General features: G+C 39.9%; 1 protein-coding gene across 1 annotated transcript in view; it reads left to right on the top strand.

Annotated features, from left to right (window-relative positions):
* The window catches only part of GRID1 (glutamate ionotropic receptor delta type subunit 1), a gene marked incomplete at both ends in the record, with an annotated part of 769,462 nt that overhangs the window by 487,148 nt on the left and 256,667 nt on the right, over positions 1-25,647 (top strand). The window contains one exon of the mRNA XM_080695056.1: positions 21,238-21,408. Within this exon, the coding sequence (XP_080551182.1) occupies positions 21,238-21,408 (171 nt within the window). The remainder of the gene's footprint in view (positions 1-21,237; positions 21,409-25,647) is intronic.

Raw genomic sequence — 25,647 nt, 5'->3', positions numbered from 1 at the left:
CACTGCAAGAAAAGTGATTTTTGGAGGGACATCCTAGAAGAGATCAGAAAGTAGATTGCTCCTGCCACACAGGCACAGGAATTCTTAACAACAACATACTCTAGGAAAGACAAAGAAGGTGGTGGTGGTGGTGGTGGTGGTCAGTGTTCAGGAGAGGCAGACAGATCCAATCCAAACCACTTTGAATTTTTGAAGAAATCTCCCCAAGAGTAGACTGCTCCTGCTACACATGCTCAGGAACTCTAGACAAAATAGTATGTAAGAAAAAGTTTCATGGAGACGATCAAGATGACAGAGGTAGAGGGAAGTATTCAGGAGGCAGATTCAATCCAATCCACCTTGAATTTTTGAAAAAAAGATCTCCTGCCACACATGCTCCGGAATTCTGGAAAACATATGTAAGAAAAATGTCCAGGGCAAGTTGGAGGGAGCCCCACCCATATGGACAAGCTGACTTGCTGCTCCGGGTGTCCTGGGAGACCACAGCGCTCATGGCTGCCATGCTCCTCTGCACTGTGCTCAAGGTGGAGATGTGTTTGGAGCAGTGGATCCCACTCTCCATGGTGGGGCTGTGGGCCTCTGCTTTAGGTGGGGAGATAAAATCCATTGCTGATAGTGATTCTGGCTCCCGGCTTCTGCAAATGGCACTTGCTATTTTCTCCCACTTAAAAAAAAAATCTAGACGGTAAATAGGAACCTCTGTAGACGTCCTGCCCATGGTGTTGGGGACTGGAGCCTGCGGCGCGCCCAGGGCTGGGTCAGGAGCCAGCGAGGCCAGGCCCCGAGCCTGCCATGCAGAGAGGCCAGGTCTGGAGCCAAAGAGGTTGGGTCCAGAGCCTGCCTCGCAGTGAGGTCAGGTCTGGAGCCAGCATGGCTGGGCCCAGAGCCTTCCAGGGGGCAAGGCCAGGTCTGGAGCCAGCAAGGCCAGGCCTGGAGCCTGTCGTGGGGAAGGGCTTGGACCAGGGCCTGTTCCACAGCAAAAGGCCAGTGGGTCCCTGCAACCGTGTGGCCATGAAGCACTAGAAGCTGCCTCTGCCTTACCTTATCTCTCAGCAGATTCCCAGATCCAAGTGATCTCTATTAAAAAGAAATTGGTTGTGAGTGGAGCATCTTGTCAAAGTTACCTTCTGGCTTCCAGGATTTCGGTAAGTGGGAATAAGTGTGAAAATTAAAAGGAGGACTTCCAAGGAAGAAAGAAACTGTATTTGATCAGATGTGGAGAAATAGAAGCTCTAATACATTGTTGGTAGGATTGCAAGTTGTTGCAACCACTTTGGAAAACAGCATGGAAGATCCTGAGAAGAAGGAAAATGATCTTACCAAATGATCCAGCAATACCACCTCTGGGTATCTACCAGAAAGAATGAAAACCAAAATACCAAACTAATGCATGAGCAACCATGTTCATAGCTGCACAGTTCACCATTGCCAAACTGTGGAACCAGCCAAGATGTCCTTCAAAGCATAAGCGGATTACAAAACTTTGGGATGTTTACACAATGGAATTTTGCCCAGCCATAAGGGGAGAACAAAATTATGGCATTTACAGTGAAATGTCACAAAATATAAGAAATCAGATGCTTTCCCTAATATGTGAAAACTAGGGAGAAATGAGTAACAGGAGGAACTCTATATGAAGAAGGGATACTATAGAGGAACAATTAAGGTGACCTACTGAGGGGATGGGAGGGTGGAAGAGGGAAACTCTTTAAAGCACATGATGTATTTAAACATATCAAAGTCAATCAGGAAGCTAAGCATGGGTAGGAGGGAGGGGGAGGGAAGGGGTTAGGAATTGGGTGATGTGTGCATGTATATCTCCACAAGTTTTTTGTCCCATTAAGATGTATGATTACAATGTACCAATAAAAAGTTATAAAAGAAAAGGAACGCCCTACACACACACACACACACACACACAAAGACACACACACACACACACACATCTATGTTGAAAATATACCATGGGGGTTGGGGTAGAAATGGGAAGAAAATAAAATAAAAATCTGAATAGTTAAGGTCTTTTGTTAGAGATGATGGTGGCCTGGACTAGGGCGGTTTAAACAAAATGTGGTAAGATATATTCAGACTCTGGAATTTTGGAGGTGAGGCTGACAGTTGATCAGAATGATGTATAGAGAGGGCAGATCAGTAGTGCAAGGGAAAACCTCCAGCCCTCCAGCAAGTGCTTAAAGTTGGGGAAGTGAGTTGGAGATTTCAGGGTGTGTGTGAGGTGAATAACATTTTATGTGGAGTATTCTGAATTTTATTCTACTTATCCTGACTCTGATACTTATGCTCATTATTTTACAAAGCTTCTGAAGTATAATTTTCCATACAAAACCCTGAACCACCTAAAGTTTTGACATGGACTCCTGTGAAACTATCACTACCATCATGATAATGAACATTGGTATTACCCTGGAATGTCCCCTCATTCCCCATATAGCAAGTTTCTCCCTCTACCTAATCCCTGGAATACCTCTGATCTGCTTTTTACCACTGCAGGGTACTTTGCAGTTTCTAGAATTTTGTACTAATATAGTAGTACCATATGTTCTCTTTTGGTCTAACTTCTCTAAGTAAAATGATTTGGTTTCTGTTGTGTGTATTGATTATTAATTTCTTATATGATGTGAAGCAAGAGTTGGAATTAATTTTAATTTCATTTTAATGTTCCCATTATAATTTAATTGTTTCAGAATCAGTTGTTGACAGTATTATCCTTTATTCTTTGTAGCCTTTGCCAAAAATGAATTGGCCTTCAATATTCTTAGACTATATTCTTGGACTATATATTGACTCTACTCTTGGACTTCTTGTTCTGTCCTATTGACGTACATGTCTTCTCACTATGACACACTTTCTTAATACTTGTAGCATTACAGTTAGTAATCCACAAACCTGTCAAAGTTAATGTGTTAATCAAAGGAAGGATAGGAGGAAGAGGGAGTGGGGTGGGAACTGGGAGAGGGCTCAAAAAGTACTGTGTCTTGCCAGGCATGGTGGTGCAGGCTTGTAATCCCCGCGCTTGGGAGGCAGAGACAGGAGGATTGCCCAGGTTCAAAGCCAGCTGTGCTGGCTTAAGAGACCCTGTTTCCAAATAAAAATGTACAAAAATACATCTGGGAGTGTAGCCTGGAGGTAGAAGGGTTTCCGGGAACCCCAGTACCACCAAAAAAAAAAAAAAAAAAAAGTACTGCGTGCACATATGCATCTATGCATCTATCATCCTGAAATTTATCAAGATATATGGTTGCAATGCACAGATTAAAATTAATTTTATACTCTGGGTATCTTACCCTAGTCCTAATAGTGTGGAAATATGAAGGGCAAAATAAAAACAAAGGCTATTTTATTAAAAAGTAAAATGCAGTGAGCTTCCTCATTTACTTACAAAACTAACTGAAATGCTTACAAGTATTAAGAGAGTGTGTAATAAGGATATGTAGAAATACGAAATACAAGTGATTTCTGAATATTAGCCTTGTGTCCACTCAGTCTTGCAAAACTTAGTTACTAGTTATGGTACTTTGTTTATGTTTTCTGGGATTTTATATGTAGACTATCATATCATATTTGAATAAAGAGAGATATGCTTTCTTTTTTCCCAATCTTTTTTATTTCTTTTTTTCTTTTTGGTACTAGAGATTGAACACAGAGAGATTCTCTCTCTGAGCTACACTCCCAGCCATATTTGATTTTTTTTAAGCAGGGTCTTACTAAGTTGCTGAGGGTCTTTCTAATTTTCTGAGACTGGCCTTAAACCTGTGATTCTTCTGTCTCAAGTTCCCAAGTACTAAGATTCCTGGTGTGCATTACTACACCCACTTATTTTATTTTTTATTTTTCTTGACTTTTTGTTCCATCTAGAACATCTAGTACATTGTCAAATAGAAGCAATAAGAGAAGACATCTTTGGTTTGATTTTCACGTTCTTAAGAGAAAACATTCAACGTTTTACCATTAATTATAATGTTTAGATGTAGGCTGATCATATATGCATTTATAAGAAAGCAGATTGAAGAAGTTATTTTTTGTTTTCTGAGAGTTTTTACATAATTGGATGTTGGTTTCATTAAATTCTTTATATATAACTGTTGAAATGATCACATGAATTTTCCTTTTGACTCAATAAGGAAGGAGAACTAAATTGGTTCATTTTCCATGTAAAGCCAAACTGATAGCCCTGGGATAAACTCCACTTGATCATGTCTATTTTTGAATTTTGGGGTTCAAAACTAGTTAAAGTATTTTAGCTAACATCTTATCTAAGATATTTTGAAGAAGTTTTGTCTCTGTATGCATGAGGAATATTAGTGTGTGGTATCACTGTCTTATAAACCCTTTGTATGTTTTTGTTATCAAAGTAAATAACCTTGTTATGTCAGCTCTCCTGGAATGAGCTGAATATTTTAACTCCTCTTCAATTTTCTGAAACAGTAAGTATAGAATTGGTATTTTTTTTCTTAAGTATATATGGAATTTACCAGTGAAGTTATCCAGGTCTGAAAAATCTTTTCTTTCTGCAATAGGGAAGTTTTTAACAATAATTACAATTTCTTTGGTAGATATAGGACTACTTGGGTTATATATGTCTTTCTGAGTGGGGTTTGGTAGTTTGTGTCTTTCAAGGAATTTGTTCATTTTAAGTTTTTTGCAGATCTGGTCTGCTAACGGTAAATTTTCTCTTATTTTCCCTGAAAAACTCTGTCTTTTGCCTTCGTTTTGCTGAGTATAGAAATCTGAGACAACATGTTTTTGCTTTCTTTCCATAATTGAAACATGTCACTTCACGGACTACTGGCTCGCCTTGCTTTTGAGAAGTCAGCTGTCAGTCTTTTATTTCTCTTTGCACACTAGGTCTTTTTTCTTTGATTGCCTTTGTCTCTTTTTTATTCTATGCTTATGTGGTTTACATCCATTTTGGAAAAAAAAATTGGCCTTTATTTCACTAAATACTTTTTTCTATCCCTTCCTCTCTCTCTTCTCCTTCCTGGATTTAAAGGCCATGTACATTAGGCTGCCTGTAATTGTTCCATTCTCACTAATGCTCTGTGTATTTTTCCAAGCCCTTTTCTTTTTCTATGATTCATTTCGAGTACTTTCTGTGGCCTTACTTACTTTCAAGCTCATTGATTTTTCTTCTCCAGCGTCTAAGCTGACCTTAATTTCATCCCAAGCATTTTTCTTCTCAGACATTGCATTTTTAATTTATAGAAATTCAGTTTGGGTCTTTTATTATTCTCCCTATAATGCACATTTTACTCTGTCTTCTTGAACATATAGTATGTATTTATAATACTTATAAATCTGTTTTACTGTCCTATCCTACTAGTTTTACCATCTGTTTTTATTTTTGAGTCTGTTTCTATTAATTAATTTTTCTTCTCATTATAGATTATATTTTTCTGCTTCTTTGAATGCCTGGAATTTTTTTTATTAAAACCCAAACATTGTAATTTTACTTGGTTGGGTGCTTGATTCATTTTATCCTTTGAACGTGCCCCCTCCAACCAGTTAAGTTACTTTATACATACTGACATATACAAATGCCCTGAGGATTGAACCTGAGGGCATTCTTTCTCTGAGTTACACCCCAGGCAATTAATTTTTTTAAAATTTGAAACAGATTCTTGTTAAATTGCCAAGGATCTCCCTAAGTTGTTGCGCTTGGCCTGTGCCCTGTGATGCTCCTGTCTCAGCCTCCCGAGTTCTGAGCTTACAGGTGTACATCACCACACCAGGCTACTGTGAAATATTTTAGTGTTTCAAGATTTGCTTTGAAGCTTTCCTAGATAGATCTCTTTAGTCTGTTGCTAATTTTACACATTACTAAGAACTGATACATTTGCTTCTTTTAAGTGGTCTTTTCCCTGGACTGAGGCGGCTTCTTCCTACATGTGTGCTAACTAACACTCTGCTAAAGATTCAAAGAGAGCTTCCTGCAGATTTCTGGAGGCCCTTTCTATGCATCAGTCTCTTCTCTGAAGTTTGCTTTATGAATCATAACTGCCTTGGGCTCTTGAAATCCAAACTTTCTTTTCAGCTTATGGAGACCATTTGGGCCTACCTGGCTGTCCTGTTCCTGTGCCACAACCTGGAGAGTCTCTTTAAGAAATAAGCTTAGACTCACCTCATTTGTTTCTCTTCCTTTGGGCACTCTTGTCCAGCTATGTCTGTTGTTTAGCATGTGAAAACTGTTGTCTGCTATATTTTGTTCTTTTTTTTCTTTTGCGGGTTTGGGGATGGAACCCAGGGGCATTTTACCTCTGAGTTACACCCCCTGCCCTATTTTTTATTCTTTGAGACAGGGTCTCACTAAGTTGTGAAGGACCTCACTAAGTAGCTGAGGCTGTCCACGAACTGTGATCCTCCAGTCTCAGCCTCCTGAATGCTGGGATTACAAGGGTGCACCACCACGCCTGGCTATTTTGTTCATTTTTAACTATTTAAGGTGGTGGATATATTCAATATATATCAATCTACCATGGATATCATATACACTTGTAATTACCATGCTATAGTTCTTCTAAATTTATATTTTCACCAGGCGTGGTGGCGCAGGCTTGTAATCCCCGCTCTTGCGAGGCGGAAACAGGAGGATCGCGCAGGTGCAAAGCCAGCCTCGCTGGCTTAAGAGACCCTGTTTCCAAATAAAAATATAAAATAAGTCTGGGAGTATAGCCCGGAGGTAGAAGGGTTTCCAGGAACCCAGTACCACCAAAAAATAAATAAATAAATTTATATTTTCAAATCTTTACACTTGTGTGTATACAATTGGATCTTGTTCAGATATAAAGATTTTGATATGTCAAAAGCAGAACTGTAAACTTCAAACCCATGCCACTCTAGGGCTCTGGGCCATGGAATTTTAATTTCTTTTATCTTTAGAAAAAAATTGAGGGGTAATATTTCAAGAGTTTAAATTATAAATGCAATTAAAATTTATAATTTTCCATTAGCTCCTCAGGGATATAAAACAACGGCGTGTTAATGTGAAGCATAAGGTCTCATTTTCCTCGTGGTAGGGACAGTTGTGCACAAACAGGAGCAGATTTAAATATTCCCCTGAGACAAACAAGTAGGTACTGCAAACAAAATAATTAAAATGGTTTGTAACAAGCAAGCAAATGAGTACTGTGAAGAATCAGCTGCTATTATATTTATTTTTCTGTTTGAATATCTGCCTGGGGAGTAAGCTGCAAATTAAAGGGCCAAACTAGCTTTTAAAAATTTAATGACAGAATGAAAAAATCATTGCATTTGTGTTGTGGAGATAGTGGCTTAGGTCACAGTTTTAAATATTAAAATTTTTGAGGTTCACTGTGTGTGTGTGTGTGTAATTCTGAAGAATTCTTTCCCTTCTCTTTTCTTTCTCTCTCCCTCCCTCCCTTTTTTTCTTCCTTCTTTCCTTTTCTTTATAAGTACTTACCAGGCCTGGTACTCAGCACTAGGAAGCCAGCAGATTATGAGATGTATGTTCTGCCCTCCGGTAGGAATCGATCTGGTTCTAACTCCAGTCTAGAAGCAGCAATGGACCAGCACCTCCACTTTCCTTCTGCTTTTTTGTGTATGAGGGTGCAGGGCAGCGAGAGTCACATTACTCTTGAACTGAATCAGAGTTGTGAACTGTACTATAAAGCCCCAGATGATCCCTATGGACTTGCATCTGAGTAAATGGAGTTTCCTTCTGGAGCTCTTTCCTGAGCTCTGCTGGGGGTAGAAGATGGCAGGAAGGGCCACTTCTCCACCTGTGCTTGCAGAGTCCTATTACCTGGAGAACTTCTTACTGAGACTCTGCCCTGAGTTGTTGAGCTGTAGAGACTCTAGCTTTACTCTGCCTTCCAAATGCCACATGAAACTATTTTTAAACCAACCCTACAGTTATTTTAGCGCTTTTAAGAGCCAGGTCTAGACCTGCAGAAGTTTACATTTCAGATGCAACTTATAGCATATTTCAGGCATATCACATCTGAAAGGGTGAGGGCAAGGTGAGCAGTTGCTAAACCACTTTTGGGAATTGCTTGACCTACCTTGGATGTTCAGAGTTCATTGCATTGGAATGAAGGGAAACTGCATGAGCAGGGATGAATGAAATGAAGTTGGAGAATTTAGAACTTGGTAGGTTGATGGAAGCAGGAAGCCCATAGAAGATGGAGGGAAGGAAAAAGAGAGAAAATGAGAGGCAAAGGAGATAGCAACAACGATGGAAAAGAAGAAATTAGAAAAGTGAAAAAGGAAAGAATGAGAGAGGAGAGAGCTGAAGAGATGATGTCAAAACCTCAGACAGCCACCCAAGCTTGTCCATAAGCTACAACTAACCAGCCAGCCAGGGGATCCTCAGTGACTGTCTACCGAAAGTGCTGGTGACATGTGTGAGTCCCTTGCTTCACTGAGTGGCAGAAGTCCACCTTGTGCTCTTGGTCAAATAAAATAGAAGAAAATGTGAAGAAAGCCAAGTGCAATTCAATAAAATAGAATAAAAGAGCCACTCAGAATGCATACCTCTCAGGGCTTTCTTGGACTCCTCTAGCTGGGAGAACAGTCTCTTGGTATACCAACAGAGATGGGGAGTTTCCTAAAAATAAGTAGAGCACCCGGGGGACATCTGTCTCAGCCTGTGGCCACAGCCAGGTGCTGGTCTTTAGGGAACAAGCTCAGCTGCCTACGTCAGGCTGGGAAGGGGCTGTGATGGAGAGGTGGAGTGGGTACATCTCCGCCATCGGTACCCTGGGCAGTAAAGGGTGGGAGGGGTAAGCAGAACACTGGCTTTACAGTGAGCAGAAGCTATTTATGCAAATAAAGAAAACTGCAGTGTATTTTGAATTATTTATTTATTTATTTATTTATTTATTTATTTATTTATGACAATGGGTATTTAACTCAGAGGCATTCTACCTCCAAGCTATACCCCTAGCACAATTTTTTATTTTTTTATTTATTTTTATTTTTTTTTCCATGTTTTTTTTTTTGGTGCACTGTATTCATACATCATAGTAGGATACATACTTTTGTAGACATACATGCACACTTTTCCCAGTCAGCCCCCACCCAATCCCCACCCCATTCTCTCCCTATCCCTCCCTAAAAATTAACAACAATAAAGGCAAACAATACCCTTTAGAGATAGGTAAAAGACTAACATAAATAATGAATCTCCACAGATAACCAATCTTAGTTGTCTGTTGGATGGAAAATCTTGTTTCTCTAGTTCTGGAGTGTGTTACCTATTTCTTCTTTGTAGTTAATCTCTTTGAGTATTTTCTCTAATGCTGGTTTTGAAGACATAAATTCCTTCAGTTTCTGTTTGTCATGGAAGCTTCTTATTTCTCCATCTAATTTGATAGAAAGTTTTGCTGGGTAGGAAATTTGTGGCTGGAAGTTGTTTTCTTTCAGAGTTTGGAATATGTTACTCCAAGCCCTTCTGGCTCTCATAACTTGGTTTGGGAAGTCTGGAGTGATTCTAATTGGTTTGCCTCTGAATGTCACTTGGCCCTTTGCTTTTGTTGCCTTTAAGATTCTCTGCTTGGCTTCCACATTGGTCATTTTGACAATTATGTGGCGTGGGGATCCTCTTCTCCAATCCTGTCTAAAGGGAGTTCTATAAGTTTCCTGGACCTGTGTATCGACCTCTTGTTCTATGTCTGGAAAATTTTCTATTACTTCCTTGAAGAGATTGTTGATCCCTTTGGTTTCACTTTCTTTTCCCTCCTCTATTCCAGTTATTCTTAGGTTAGCTCTTTTAAAATGGGCCCATATTTCTTCAATATCAGATTCCAATTCTCGGGTATTTTTTTTTAGATTAGAAACTATGCGTTCATTTTTGGATTGCTCATCTTCTAATAGCGAGATTCTGTTCTCCATGTGTTCTAATCGATTGTTTGTGCTTTGAATTGAGGCCTTTACTTCATTAATTGCATCCTTTATCTCTTTTTGGCTCTCTCTGAGTTCTTTTCGAAGCACCTCTATTATTTCTACAGTTATTTTCCTGATTTGATCTTCTAGAAATCTCTGATTTTCAGTTGTATCGGGTTCTGATGTTGTGGGGTTGTGGGCATTTATTGCTCCAGTATTATTCCTCTTTCCCATGATTTCAGAAGTTTGTGCCTTCTCTGGGTTCTTCCCTTGGGTCACTATGACTTCACTTAAGGTGTTCTGGATCTCGAGTCTGTTGTATCTCAGACCCCACTACTCCTTTACTGGGTTTTATCACAGAGTCTCAGACCCAGAGAGTCGATAGAGGCTGCTTTAGACTGTGGGGGGTGCCAGGTTGCACGTTCTCCTATGGTGTGATATCTCTGCCACCGCCCCTCCCCCACTGGTTCAAGTCCCAGGGAGTACAGTACTGGGATTTCTCCTCTGTGGCCCGCAATTTGACTCTCTGTTCTTGAGTTTGCAGATGTAGCTGTACTGGCCTCGCTGAATTTGGTGCTGCTGCCGCTTGTGGCAATATGACGCCGCCGCTACGCCCTCGGCCGTGGGGCTGGTGTTTTTCTTCTTGATTTTGATTTCCACTCTGAATCCCTGCAGCGTGTGCTGAGCTCGGCCACTGGGAGCTTTAGATGCTCTCTGTGCGGAGAAATCCCGCCTGGCTTTTCCGCAGTGGCTCACCTTGGCTTGCCGTAGCCGTCCCGTGAATTCGCCGGTGCCGCCGGCAGTATGGCGCTGCTGCCGCGTTTGCCGCGTCTCGGGCGTGAGGCCAGTTATCTCCTCTGTAGCTCTGTTCTCAGTCCGCTTTCTCTCTGGAGCCTGGTGATTTTTTGTTTCACTGGTGATGGTGTTTTCTGGCTATGAAAGGCGCTGATTTTGTGGTAATGGAGATTTGTTGTTAGCAGGGTTCTTAAGCCCTGCTTTTCTCGGTCGCCATCTTCCCGGAAGTCCCCCCAATTTTTTAAATTCTTATTTTGAAACAGGTTTTTAATGATTGGATATTAGAATCCTGGTGCAATGTCTTGGTAGGGAGTCAAGGGTGTCTGGATTTACTGGAGGTGAGGACCCAGAAAGACTAAATTCAGGTTAGGGACGCTATGTGCTTCCTAAGGGTTTGGGGGGAGTTGTAGGCACAATGAGGTGATACAAGAAACAGAAAACAGTCTTCTCCCTTCCATGAATGCTAGGCTGAAGCCAGTCTGTGCAGGCTTTCATGATTTGTAAAAAGGGTGTTAGCTTTGGAGTTGGAAAGATAGAAGCATTTGCTATGAAACCCTGTTAGGCACATTGTGTCCCGTTGAATTAAACTCACTTAATTATATAGAAAAACTTTGGAAATACTCTTATTCCATTTACAGACAACATTCAAAGAAATTAATTGCCTTGCCCAAGTTACACAGCTAGGAGGAGGAGAGCCAAGACTGCAACTGAAGCCCACCTGATTCCAGATCCTATGCTTCCATAACCTCACTGTCTAATATCAAAGGCAAGAGCTTCTAAAACCTTAATATGCCCATTAATCACATGAGGAGCCCATTTTAGGACATGTATTCCAATTAGGCAGATCTGTTATGGGTCTTGAGATTCTGCATTTCAGTCAAGCTCTCAGAAGATGCTGATGCTGTAGGCTAGTGGACTACACTTTGGGAAGCAAGCAGCTCCTCTTTAGTAAATTTCTATATCCTCCACAGAATAGGAAAACGTATGCATATTCCAAATTTCAAGGGTACAATTAAAGAGACAGGCTATGCCCCTGGCCAGAACAACTGCTCCATTGTCTTATCTCCTGAAAATGTGAGCAACCCCAAACTTTGGCAGCACTTACCACCCTCTCTTCCACACCATCATATCCCTATCTGGGTGGAGATCTGGCTGACCTTGACTTTGGTGCTCTGGAGGGCACCAAAGAGAGTGAGGCATACATCCCCCAAATCCTGTTGATTTCAGTGGGGGATTATTCTTTCATGACCACTTTATTGAATCCTCCTTCGATTTTCTCAAGCTAGCTATGTCTATGAAATTTTTCCACTATCATTAACTTTAGATTACTGAAACCATGGCTATTAAGGGGAAAATAAACCTTATTATTTCTCCAGAGATGGAATAATGCTGTTGTCACACAGATGTCTGATAGGTCTAAAACTTTCTAAGGAATAAATGTAATGACTAAAAATGTGATTTCATAGCCCTGTATAAGTTTAGAGATCTATATAAATGTGTACAAATATCTTCCTTGGAATCAGAAGCTTCCATAATCTTAGTGAAGTCTTCAAGATCAGACAAAAGATGCGTTTATGTGGGAGTTTTGCATCCAGTTTGCCAAAATGTACATTTAGAAAAAAGAGATCTCTACCATTTCAATTGTCATTTTGACAATTTCTTCTCATAAAAATTATCCTTTTTGCTTCTCAGCCTGGTCTGGGGAGAGACCTCAGCAGTGATTCTCTGTTTTCAATAAAATATTTCTAAGAAGCTGAAAAGGTACAGAGAGTGATATGACAAAAACCCACATGCTTACCATTCACAATTTGCTATTTTGAGATATCAGTTAAGAAATTGACCATTTTAGAGACAGCGAAAATCTGTTCCATACTCCATTACAAATCTCACTGAATTCTGCATTATTTGGGTTGTGTTTAACTTCAGCAACAGAAAAATCTAAATCTAGTTTACATGTGTGGTCTGAGAATTTATCATCTCACCTTAGAGGAGGCTCTGATAGTTCATGAGGTCTCAGAGCAGGATGATTTTAAGGCTGAGCAGCATCCCCAGGAACCCTGTCTCTGCTTGCAATGGGCTCAGGTGGAATCTACCCATGACACACATGTCCAGAGGCAGAAAGTGGCTCTTTCTTTAAGTATTCTTAGGATTATACAAACCTTCTCAGAATCCACCAAGAAAAATCTTTCATCTCAACAGTTAGAAATGTGGTCATGACTCTCTCCCAAAAGTCTCTGAAGTAATAGGATCATTAGACTAAGAAAAGTGTACCTCTGGTTCTGGGTATAGGATCACCTCCCACCATCATGAATTTCATGGTGTGAGAAGAGCACTCACTGGGATTTATGCCAGCAGAGAGAGGAGGGGCGAGCCTGTCAGCTAGAAGAAAATCTGCTTTTTATTTCCATTCATTCCTTCAGTACAACTACTCTCCTGAAGTTGGTGTGTACAGCTCACATCTGAAGTTTTAGATATTAGAATATATATGTATATATACATATGCATTTAATGAATCATTCTGAAGCTTTTTCTTCTTTTTTCTGTTTTTTTACAACTTTGTTATCTACATAGTTTACAGGTAATGATATTATACCGAAGATACATTCACTCAGTCATTTTTACAGGTGCATAATAGTCCTCTATATAAGTTTTACTGTTTCTTCGATTCTCTTCTCTCTTTTTTGATTATATCAGAGGCCTAATTGGAAGTAAGGAAGGCATATCTGAGTTTGATGGATACTGAAACTCTTGTATCTCTGAATGATCCTGTTGAAGTTACTATCATTTTTATTCTTCTCATCGATAGCGACAAGGAGTACTTTAAAACCTATTACTAAGCCTCCATATCAGTTTTTTCATCATTTTTCTTTCTTTTTTTGGAGGGGGGTTAAAGTATTTTTGAAAATCCAGTGCTGCCTCTGGGCTTTCTCCACAAGGAAATGCACAATACTCATATACTTTACTTTTTCTCTTTTTTTGAAATGGTGAACCCCTGTGAAGCCAGCCATAGACCCTGGCTGAAGACACACATTTCCTTTGAACAGAGGCAATCAGATCTCATTCTTCCTTAGTGTGTTCTATGAGAAGGACAATTTTGCTTTCAATCAGTGAATTAAGTATGTGCCTTCTGGGAGAATGTGAGGATTGGCTTTTCTTTAAAATTCTTTTAACTTTTCTTTGGTTTTAACCCTTTGCAAGTGAAGTAGAGATTTGTAGAGATTTCCTAATCTTTTATTTGACCAAAAATGGATATTTTTCTAAGCTCCAGTGTGCATTCTCAGAACATACAGAATTGGAGACAGCATTTTTATTATGCAGTGCATGAAGCAATTTCTCGTATCTTATTGTATTCATAGACATCTTCCTTTAAGTATGCCACAAGGCACAAAATAATCTTTTTCTTCTTTTTGATGACAGCTAAGAAGGATGTGATGTTAACTGGAAACTCCCACCCTCGTTTCTTTTCTGTTTTTCACTTGTTGCATTGTTCTTCTTATCAGATTGCAAACACACACTTCTTTCTCCAATTGAAAATGGAACTGAATCTACTTGTGTTTTGCCATCTCTCTATTCTATTTCATGATCAATAAGTACTTCAGGGCCTAGATTTTAACTCCATGATCCATTTGCAAACAACTTAGTCCAAGTTAACCTTGTCTATCAGGGATAATTTTTTGAGTTAGCAGTATTGATGAAAGAGGATTTAAGAGTGTGGCCTGTTAAACTGTAGGAAGAGAAGGCATCAGAGATTCATAGAGTACTCTGGAGCAACAAAAAAAAAAAAAAAGAAAGAAAAGGTGGAGCCGGCAGAATGTTTACATCTTTTGTAAACATTCCAAAATAGTGAAATGATTCAGTAACACAATTAGGATTTGATCAAATGGAGGATTGCACATGCTTCTCTTAGGCCCCTCAGAAATAACCCTCTTTCTAATGTTCATGAAAGTGAGCTTAGAAAAGGCAGTCAAATGAAGCAAGTGTAAATTGTAGTATAGTAACTGAGGTGTAACCAGTCACACAGTCAAGACATATGGGGAGCAGTTTGGGAGGCAGGTGTGCGTCCCAGGGAAAAAAAATAGGATCATGAACTAAAGAATTTAAATTCCATACACAAGGTTTAGTTGAATTTCTTTATAGAAGAATAATTTGAGAATGAAACTTTCAAACAGAAAGGATCCAAAAATCTGAATATAATATATTTTTAAAATATTTTAAAATAGAAGCTGTCAAGCATAATAACCATAGAGACCAAACATAAAGTGAAAACCGATTGGAGGGATGTGACAATATGCAAGCTTCAAATTTAATTTTTGCCTTGGAATGTACTGGCCAAACTGGAAACCTTGAGCTTTTGTTCTTATGGATATATGGGGAATAGAATGTGTGAGAGAAAGTCTAAGAACCAAACTAATTAAACCCTAATGAGAGGTGTCCACATGAACCTGGAAACATCTTCAGTGTAATAATTAATGAGAAATGACTACATCATGCAGAAGGGGCTAGCAAGAAAACTCCTCTTTTCACTTTGGAGTTGCATGGAAGGGGGTATTTTCTTGAAAACAGATGATCCCTGTGCAGGTTTGTGACCCAAGCTAATACCACCTGTGGTATCTAACAAAGTTCAAAGAAAGGCTGGGCATGGTGATGCACGCTTGTAATTTTAGCACTTGGGAAGCTGAGATACGAGGATCACACAGGTTTAAAGCCAGCCTCAGCCACTTAGGGAGGCTCTCAGCAACTTAGTGAGACCCTGTTTCCAAATAAAGTATAAAATAGGTCTGGGAGTATAGCCCGGAGGTAGAAAGTCCCTGGGTTCTACCCCCAGTACCACCAAAAAAAAAAGTTCAAGGAAAATTAATTCATAGTGAATATAGATTTGTAGTGCTCCTAAATACATAGTAGAAGTAAGCATAGATAGACTCTATAGTAATGTGAATGCAGAGTTCCTAAGGAAGTTCAAAGAATAACTAAGGATAACAGAGATAGATAGATGAGGAGAGAGATAAAGAAAAATATTTTCATGAATGAAACAAATGAAAAAATAAAGGGTTGTTAAATAAGACTGGAAACTAGTTTAAATATTAGAATTATTGAATATAAAATATTAAATCATTAGGCTTGAATATGTTTCAGAAGTAGAGACTAGAAAAATAAGAATGGGGAATTAAAGACTTTTTCAAAAGGAAGGAAAATGAGAATGAAATTAACTGAGAACCAGGAAATTACAAAACTATTGATGTTTAAAACCCCATAGGAAAGGTGAAACATCAAAGTGGACATATATGGATAAAGTACAAGTAAAGTGAAAAAATATGAAAGGATAACTTAGAATGTAGTCCGGAGACACAAAGATACAGAAAATGTAAAAGAAAGGTTTAAGTACACAGAAGGTCAAATAATAAAATGTAGCATACTTTTGATTGAATTTCAAGGAGATAGGAGAAAATGGGGAAAAAAGGAAAATAAAAATATTATAGCTGCCAGGCATGGTGGCACAGTTTGTAATCCCAGTACCTGGGAGGTTGAGGCAGGAGGATCGTGCAGTTTCCAAGCCAGCCTTTGCTACTTAATGAGGCTCTCAACAACTTAGTGAGACCTGTTTCAAAATAAAATATAAAATAGGTCTGGGAGTATAGCCTGGAGGTAGAAAGAACCTGGGTTCCATTTCCAATACCATAAAATTTTTATAGCTTACAATTCTCTGGAATTATTGCAAGAAGCCAAACCCCAGGTCAGGAAGCCCAAAGATCAGGAACAAAATAATAATTAAAAGTCTACATAGAAGCACATTGCAGTGTGAGACGATGGAACACCAAAGAGAAAGGGAAACCTAAAGTACATTCAGAGAGAAAAGACAGATAACCTATACATGATTTCTAATGTCCACATATAGTGGGCTCCATATGGCTTCTAAATATATCCATGGAACTTATAAATGTTACCATATATGGCAAAAAGTCTTTGCAAATGGATGAAGCTAATGATCCTGAGACAGAAAGATAATCTTGGGTTGTTTGGATGGGTCTTAGCTATAGTCTGTAGTATCCTTCTGAGCAGGAAGAAAGTGAAAAATTGACAATACAAAAAATAGTAGTGGAATCACAGAGGTGAAATTGGAGGGGAATATTGATAAGCCATGGAATTCTGGCAGCCACCAGAAGTTGAAAGAATTAAGGAACCATTCTCCCTTAGAGGCTCCAGGAGTCCATCTTGCCAACACCTTGATATCAGCACAGAGACTTATTTTGGACTTCTAGCTTCCAGATATGTGAGAGAATAAAATTGTATTATTATAAATACTAATGTTGTGATAATTTGCTATTAGAGTTGTAGAAAAGTAATACACCAGAAAGTAAAGGAAGCCAGAAGACAGTGTAACATTATGAGAAAATAGAAGTCAACTTACAATTATATCTTTCAAGAATGAAATCAAAATATATTTTCTAGTAAGAAAAAAATAATTTATTGCCAACCAACCCACATTAAAGAAAAAAAAATCTCAATAGTGTTCTTCAGCTGAAAGAGAATGACCTCAGATATGAAGGCCAGAAAATAGTGTCCAACAAATATATTAAAAACTATTGGTCACATAGACACATACTGACTTTATAAAACAGAGGGAAATTCCCTAATATACATGATATACAGTCATAAACATATCAAAGTCAATCACTAAGCCAACATGAGAAGGAATGAGGGGGGAAGGAATGGGGTGGGAATTGGGAAGGGCTAAATGAGTGAGGTGTACATGTATTCCTCTACCATCTTGTACTCCGTTAAGATGTATGACAACAATGCACCAAAAAAGAAAAAAAATAAATATAAAACAAAGGAAATAATGTATAACAGCCACATTATTTGGGATAATGATGATTGGAGGTAAACATTGAAGAAGAGAGTAAAACTACTGATTAACTTTACATTTCTTTTTCTTTTTTAGATATGAGGGATTGAACCAAGGGATGTTCTACATCTGAACTACTCCCCTAATTCTTTTTACTTTTTTTTTTGAAACAAGGTCTTGCTAAATTATATGCGATGGCCTCAAACCTGCCATCTTCCTGTTTCAGCCTCCTGAATACTGGGATTACAGGTGTGCACCACCACACCCAACTTAACTTCACACTTCAAGTACACATATTAAAATATCTAGGAGAACAAAAAAAGGCCATAGAAAGTATAGCCATCACAAGAAGACAAATAAGAGAAACTATGAGACCATAATTCTAAGGAGAAACAAAAATGAAAGGAAGAAAAAAGAAATGGGAAAATGTGTAATATGGTGTAAATCAACTCAAATATATAGATAATCATAATCAGCATGAAGGAAATTAAAATTTATACTAAGAACTCATGTTTGGATATAAAATCTTCTACTAGATTTTGTTTACAGGATTCCTAATAGAAAAGAGGTGGAAAAAGTTAGAGCAGGCAGATTCTAACCAAAATAAAACCTGTATCGCTCTATTCATAAGAGACCCAATAGTCTTGAGTTTTTCTTTTAAAGGAAACTTGGCAAGGAGTGGGCATGGGAAGGCATGTGGGAGTGAGAACAACGTGGTGATCATGGACACTTGCTGGTGGTCTACCAGTTCCAGCCTTTCCCATCCAAGTCTTTAGGTTCACGTTTCTCCATTATCTGATCAATAGATTTGGGATGTACCCTATATTCCAGGTTTCTTAAAATATTGTACCTTCCTTTGCTTAATCTATTCTAAAAATACCTATGTTAGTAGGTTGCATGGGCAATTTTCATAAGTGAATATATTTATAGTAACTTTAAGATTTGTAGATTTATTAGAAGCTTGGGAATGACAAACTTGGAAGGAATACTGGCTTTGGGAGAAGAGGTCTGAAGGACTTTATCACAAAGCTTTAAAATTAAAATTATCATCTCTTTCCTTTCTTTTGTCTTTTTTAATGCCTATCTTTTGTTTCTGCTATTTTATCTCAGTACTTAAGTCACCCAGCTGGGTCAATAGGACAGGGACACAGTTTGACACAGAGCTGCTAAAACTCACTGATCTCATAGGTTCAGAATCAGAGAGGAAAAGAAGCGACCTTTTACATTACCCCAAAAGAATTGAGGAGGTTTCTTTTGTGGATTCCCATATTCATTTATTTTTCCTGGTAAAGGATTCCCATATTCATTTATTTTTCCTGGTAAATCTGGGATTTAAACCCAGGACTTCTCTCCCACTGAGCTCTACCTCCAGTGCTTTATATTTTTTACTTATTTTGAGACAGGGTCTCACTAAATTATCATCACTTCTTGCTAGCCTCAAACCTGTGATCCTTCTGTTTCAGACTTTCAAGTACTGGGATTACTGGCATGCACCACTACACCTAGCCTGTATTCTCAGATTATGACTGCAGACATCTCTGAACTGGACAGTAAGGATAGTCCAGAAGAGCAGAGTAGGGAGTGGGGAAGGAGGAGTGCATTGGCAGAAATGGTCAGGCTCTCACCAGAGCAAGCGGATGAAAACTGGGCCAGGGCAGACAGGAGGGTCTGCAAGTTTCCAAAATATCCCCACCATGAAGAAGGCATATGGCAACTAATGGGTTGGCAGAGATCTATGCCAAGTCCTAAGGTGTCCTGGGAAGGCAGAATGGAATAGGAACACTCTACAGAAAGGTCCAGCTGGGGACAGCGGCCAAGCCCCCATGCCCAGATTATATCCCAGCTGCTACTGGCTCACTTAGACACTCACCCCAGGAGCTGTTGTGAACTGCCAGGAAAGGCGATGGTTGTACTTCCAGAAAGGTACTGTGCAACCTTGTAAGTCAGCTCTCTAACAGATTCCAGGGCTCTGCTTGGGGTAGGGTGGGCTGTGCTGAGAGCTCCTGGATCTCCCTCCTGGAATTTGAGGAAGCAGGATAGGTTCAATAAAAGGATTTTTAGGAAAATGGCTGCAGCCCCTATTGTGGTCTCTGTGATCAGGAAAGCATGGGAGCAACAACAACAACAAAAAAGTGAGACATTTGCATTACCATTTAGATGTGTTGAATTGACTCACTCCTTTATACAATTGAAATTAAGTATTTCATGCTCTCTTGGTCTTTCTAGATAGGGCAATTCCCTCCCCAAATCCTCTGTGTCTATTATCAAAGGTAAAGCTAACTGGGCTCCATGTTGTTCCTTTTTATGTTTATACTTCCCATGTGATTAGGATGCAACTTTTCTCATCCTGGATCCTGTGTTTATGGCAGGGCCATGGTTCCCTGGGCAACTGGGGACAGCTTGCATGTTCAGGCTCAGCTATATCCGCTGTCCCACCCCTGAAGCCTGCTGTGCTCTGGGCCCATCTCACCTGACCAGTTTCTTTACCTTTGATTGCCTGCTGGTCCCAATCTAAGCAAGATCATCTTTCCTTAAATAAAATAAATTTTTGTGTGAAATATAAACTGCTTTAAGCCCAAATCCAATATGCAATCACACTTTAATTTTTTTGAAATCCCTACAGTTCCCAGGCATACTTGGGAAATATGGGTCATACTGAAAGGGCACAACCCTTTATATTTTACTCTCCCTTCTCCCAGTGATTTCAATTGACTGTACACACACACACACACACACACACACACACACACACACCACACCACACACCAGCAGCAGCAGTAGCAGCAGCAGCAGCAGCAGCAGCAGCAGCAGCAGCAGCAGCAACAGCTTCCCAAGATAGATCCTACAAGATCATCATCCAGTTAAAGCTCTCATTCTTACTGAAAGCCTCCTCATGGACAGAGCTCCCTGGGGCCTTTTCCCTTTGCAATTTCTGTGCTGTGCTTAAGGGTGAGGACAATGGGTTTCCTCAGCCCCTGGGCTGCTCTTCCTCCTTCATCCTGTGATGATGAAGAGATTTATGGGAAGGGATTACATCTGCCTTCTGTATGGCTGTATGGTGTTTAGTACCCAACAAACATGGGAGATTTGGGGTGAATTTGGGGGAGGAATTAATGAGTGAATGAATGCATGGATATATTTGCAAAATTTATATGCAAATAATTTCATAAAATGAATTGAATTATTAAGGAATTCTAGGAAGCTCATTGCATCTTTATCAGTTATGTACATACTGTACATAACCAGAGAAAGCTGTAAAACCAGCTTTCTCTGCCTAACTCAGGTAGATGACTCCCTAAAGGAAATTTTTTTTTGAAGATTTAAAGAAGTTTATGAGAAAGATAGAAATACAGAGGATAGGTACAGCTCCATATCAGACTGGCATGAAGGGTGACTCAAATGAATACATCCCCTAAAGGAAATTTAGCCCTTACGTCTCGCTTATGCCTACTGTGATGCATAATAGCATTAGTTTTTAAAAGCTTGACCCCATGGAAACCAATATTGGTGGTTTGGCCTTAAAAATCTTTTTCTCGCTTTTAGGAAAATGTTGGATAATTCTTTTTGCACCTAAGAGATAACAAAATATTGTTTGTAAATAAGAAATTAATGAATGTGGGACTTGGGTCCAATCTTTTGACCTATTTGGCTCTTTAGGCTATTGGCCTCAATGCCTTCTAATTTTTTTTCAAAGATAGTTCATGAGTTGATGGTAAGCATGGGTCTGGTTATTTCTCTAGGAAATCAGTGACCCCGAGATCCTGGATCTGGTTCACAGTGCCCTGGGCAGGATGACTGTGGTCCGGCAAATTTTCCCATCTGCGAAGGACAATCAGAAATGCATGAGAAACAACCACCGTATCTCATCCCTGCTCTGCGACCCTCAGGAAGGTTACCTCCAGATGCTGCAGGTAAGTGCAGTCTTCCCTCCTGAGCTCCTCCACATGGGAATCTCACTCACATCCTTGGCCTGCTTGCAGGGCATCCTGGACTCCAGCTGAGTACTGTTGTTTATTAACATTAATTACCAAAGCAATATCATTTTCTCAAGTTGAAACTAGTCGACTGGGCAGTGTCTCCTAGTAGCATCAATAGGTAGTTATTTTTTTTGTCAGGAGGCTGGACATGCTACCCCTGGGGGTGCCTCTGGTATTTAAGTGACATTGTTAAGCTATGCAATCATGGTTTATGCCTATAATTCCAGTACTTGGGAGGCTGAGAGGAGAGGATCACGTATTCAAGGCCTGTGCCCAGTAACATAGTAAGATCCTGTTTCAAAAAATAATAGTAGCAACTAAGAGTTACATGCTTAGGGGGAAAGGGATTGCTGTTTCTTAGGCTTCTTTGATGACTACTTTGTGGGTATGAGTTCAGCTGGCAGGGATGGGTTGGAGACTTCCTTTGAGCTCTTTCTTGTAAGAAGTTACTAATGTACATGTGGTTCTTGAAAAGCAACTTGGAACTGACCCAACACAACTGCTGAGTGCTGAGGCTTGGGTTATTTGGGGCAGTACCAGATCCCCAGCCAAGCAGAGTGGGGCAGGACATGCCCACCTACTATATTTTCTCCAAGGCAAGAGGTTCATAGTGTTTATGGCCAGTTCTTTGCCCCCTGCCTTGACATACATGCAGTCTGCACTAGTTTGTCTTCAGAACAGGAGCTGTTGTGACATGTGGGGTATTTTTCTGAGTGCTGGGGAGCAACAAGGAAGCAGTGTGGAGAAAACTCACTGGCAGCCCCAGATCTGCTTTGCCACGAAGAATGTTAAGTACAAGAAAATCATCACTGGTGCTCAGTGGGAACCACATGACAGATGAAAATTTCTTCTACTTGGGCTTATGAAAATTGCCCTAAATTTTATATAATATACATAATATACTTACTATCCAGCCTGTGAAATCTGTCCCATCTCCTTTATCTGGACAAGCAAGGAGAGTGGAAACAAGGGTTTGGGGTCAGATATGTTGGTATCTGTCACTGGAGTGTCAGCCCCACCCCAGAACATTTTGGTATTGCCATATCGGGGGCCACGCATTTTGGAGAGGGTAGTCACTGGAGTCTCAAGTGGGCTGTGGATATAAATAATTTGCTAGAGAATTGAATCCATTTTATAATTTATATTGGGGCAGGGAAAAAGAAACATGTCTTAACAGATGGTAAACATGAGAAATATGTTTTTAGTGCATAGAAAACACTGCAGACATTGATTTTAGTGGAAAACCTCCCTCCTTTGGTGCCCACCATACCAGGGAGTCCATCAGCTGAATATTCTGGAGAAAATGTCTAGGAACTCTGTAGTAGTGAAGGGTTGGTCATAAAACTGGACCAACAGCCTTTGCAGAGCTTGTGAACATGAAAGCCCTGCAATTGTGGGTGTGAAGGATTCTTAGTGTAAGTTTATATCTTTGGATGCTACTGGTCTGTGTTATGCCTTCCTCCTTTCTGGAATCTGGAAGAAGTGGTGAGAGTCATGTGAGTCCCTCTATCTGGGCCATTGTAGACATTATTTCTGCTCTCCACATGAATGGAATTGGCATTAAACAAGGGGTCAGCCAGCGCATGTGCACCCCCATCCAGTGCGGGAGAAGGGAATCCTTTTACTTTGTGTGGGGCCAGAGCCCGTGAGGCTCCCTGGAGTGTCTCCTCAGGTTCTCTCCCCCTTGAAGGGCTTCACTCCTCTCCAAACACATGCCAACTCTGCCCCTGCCCTACGTCATGGCCTGCTCTCCAGTTCTTGCTAAGAGATTACTTTTCCTTGTACAAAAATGAGTGTCATAGGCTGGGATATTAGAGAGGGATGATATTTCTTGTCAAGATCTGAATACTCCTTTTGCCATGGACTAAAAATGGACCAAGAGCTGGGCTTTTGGGGCTGAACATCAGACACAACAGGTGCAAAGAACCTGTCCACTGCAGGTCAAGAGAGCATGGGAGACTGAAGGTTGAGGGAAGTCCACCTGAGGGTGTCTTGAAATGACACACACCCAGTAAGAGGATAAACAAAGGCAAAGCTCTGAGGTATGTGGCTAAATGTCACCGAATGAGGTAAATGAAATGTCAGACTGAAGAACTCCAGGACACTCTACCTCTCTCTGTTCCTGCTGAGACCCAGCCACTGCCCAGGAGCAAAGTTCAAGAACAACATGACAGGGATCTGTTGATGGTAGTAACGCCAGCAGCACAGCAAGAGCCAGAGAAACTGGGTGCAAGCCCCTGTAACTCCAGCTACGAATACGTAGTTATTGTAATTTCTTTGTCACGCTGTGTCTCAGTTTCCTGTTCTGTCAATTGAGGATTAGAATATTACCTACCCTCTAGTGCAATCAGGAATACTAAATAAAAGAACTTATGGAAACCATTCAGAACTGGGCTGAGCTACTAACAGTGTCATCTTACCTAGGAGGAAGCCAGGTATGCTCAGGGTTTTCATGGAAATGTTGAGCATCGCTGTGTACAGTGTATGTGTACAAACTATATGTACACACACACACACATGCACATATATGTATATATATATACATATATATATGATATTATCTATTATCTACCTGTCTTATCGATCATACTTTTTAAAAGCATCACCAGCATGGGCAGGTGAACATTTCTCATCTTTCCAGCTCCTTATGCAGGTTCTTAGGCACAGAGCCTTGCTTTGAACAAGCGGGACCATGACTTTCATACCAGTTATGTCTTCATACAATTTCCTGCTCATTGAAGAACCTCAATAAGGACTTATGGCGTGAATCTGTTAATAAAGTTTTAACACAAATTACACAATCTCTAGAAGCCATACATATACATGTGTCTATATATACATGTATATCACATGTATATGTATATATATATAGTCAATAGGAACCACTTATTTAGGTATACATACTTATATATGTGTGTATATAACTTATACATAGACATACTATATAAGCATATAACATATATACATATACATACATATCCAAGAACTTTATTAAAAAAAGTTGTTGCATATATAAAACAACTTCATTGAAGAAACCTCTATATCCCTTTTCTGCATCTGCTTCCTTGTGGGGGGGTAGATGGGGAAGGAAATGTGGATTTATTTACTCCTGCTCAGCAACCACTTGGGCAGCTTGTAGATTCATCTCATTTACAAGCCATTCCCTTCAAGTTTTCTCAGAAACAATTACCCCTTCTTTCTTTCCTAATGACAGTATGGAAGGGAAACTAATTTCTACTAGCCTCTAGCTGTGAGATTTATTGAGAAGACTCTAACATACTTAGAACAACCAGCTCAAGGAAAGAAAGAAAGAAAGAAAGAAAAAAAAAAAACATTGGTGTCATGGATTATTAACTTTGTCTTGATGAAATTAATGAAGATCCTCTCGGAAATAGAGCTCTCCAGTCCATCTTTTTTCCTTCCCCAGATGGCTGCTTTGGGGATGATAATTCCGGTTTAGAAGTCTCTGTAAGAACCATCAAGAACAGGGTGCTTTTATAAGGTCATCCATCTCTTGGCTTCTCTGCTGAGCTGGTCTTAGAAACTTCATCTTCCTCTATTAGACCTGTGGTCAGGGCTTTCTGTGTTCGAAAGCCAACCAAGCACTATTATAGCAAATCAATTTGGTTGCTATTTAGTGGAAAGAAAGTCCCTTGGAAGAAAAAGACCAAAATAAGTGGCTTCTTGTGGCTCCAAAAGCATCACATTTGCCGGCATGTGGTAGTGTTGTTTATTTTTCCCTACAAAAGCGCTGTCTGCTTTGGGTGTTTCTCTTTCTCGTTTGCTCGACAAGTTGGTTTAGGGCTTGTCTGACTCAGCCAGTAATAAAAGTGATAACCAGTCCCTCAGAACCCTGCGACTGCAAGATTTCTCTGGCAGTCTGGCTCGGAAAAGAATCTGCATTGTCCTCTGTCTTTGGAACTGCATTGCCTGGTGACTTCAGGCCTGTAATTGAAGTAACAGACGTATTATCACATTGCCACTCCATTTATATTCAAATGTGTTTCCGAAGGGTAATAGGCAAACGATATGAACTGTGCTGTCTGGTCACTGTGGATCCAAGGATTCAGCTGTGGGGGCGAATGTGGTATTATAAATCACTCCTTCAGGTTGGAATCTCTCTTCTTTGTGCATTTATAGCTTGATGAAACTACTCCTCTTTCTCATGTTCAG

The sequence above is a fragment of the Muscardinus avellanarius genome (assembly GCF_963383645.1).
Source record: "Muscardinus avellanarius genome assembly, chromosome: 4".
NCBI classification, from domain to species: Eukaryota; Metazoa; Chordata; class Mammalia; order Rodentia; family Gliridae; genus Muscardinus; species Muscardinus avellanarius.
The sequence above is the reverse complement of the archived record's forward strand: the minus strand, read 5'-3'. Positions and strand labels throughout refer to the sequence as shown.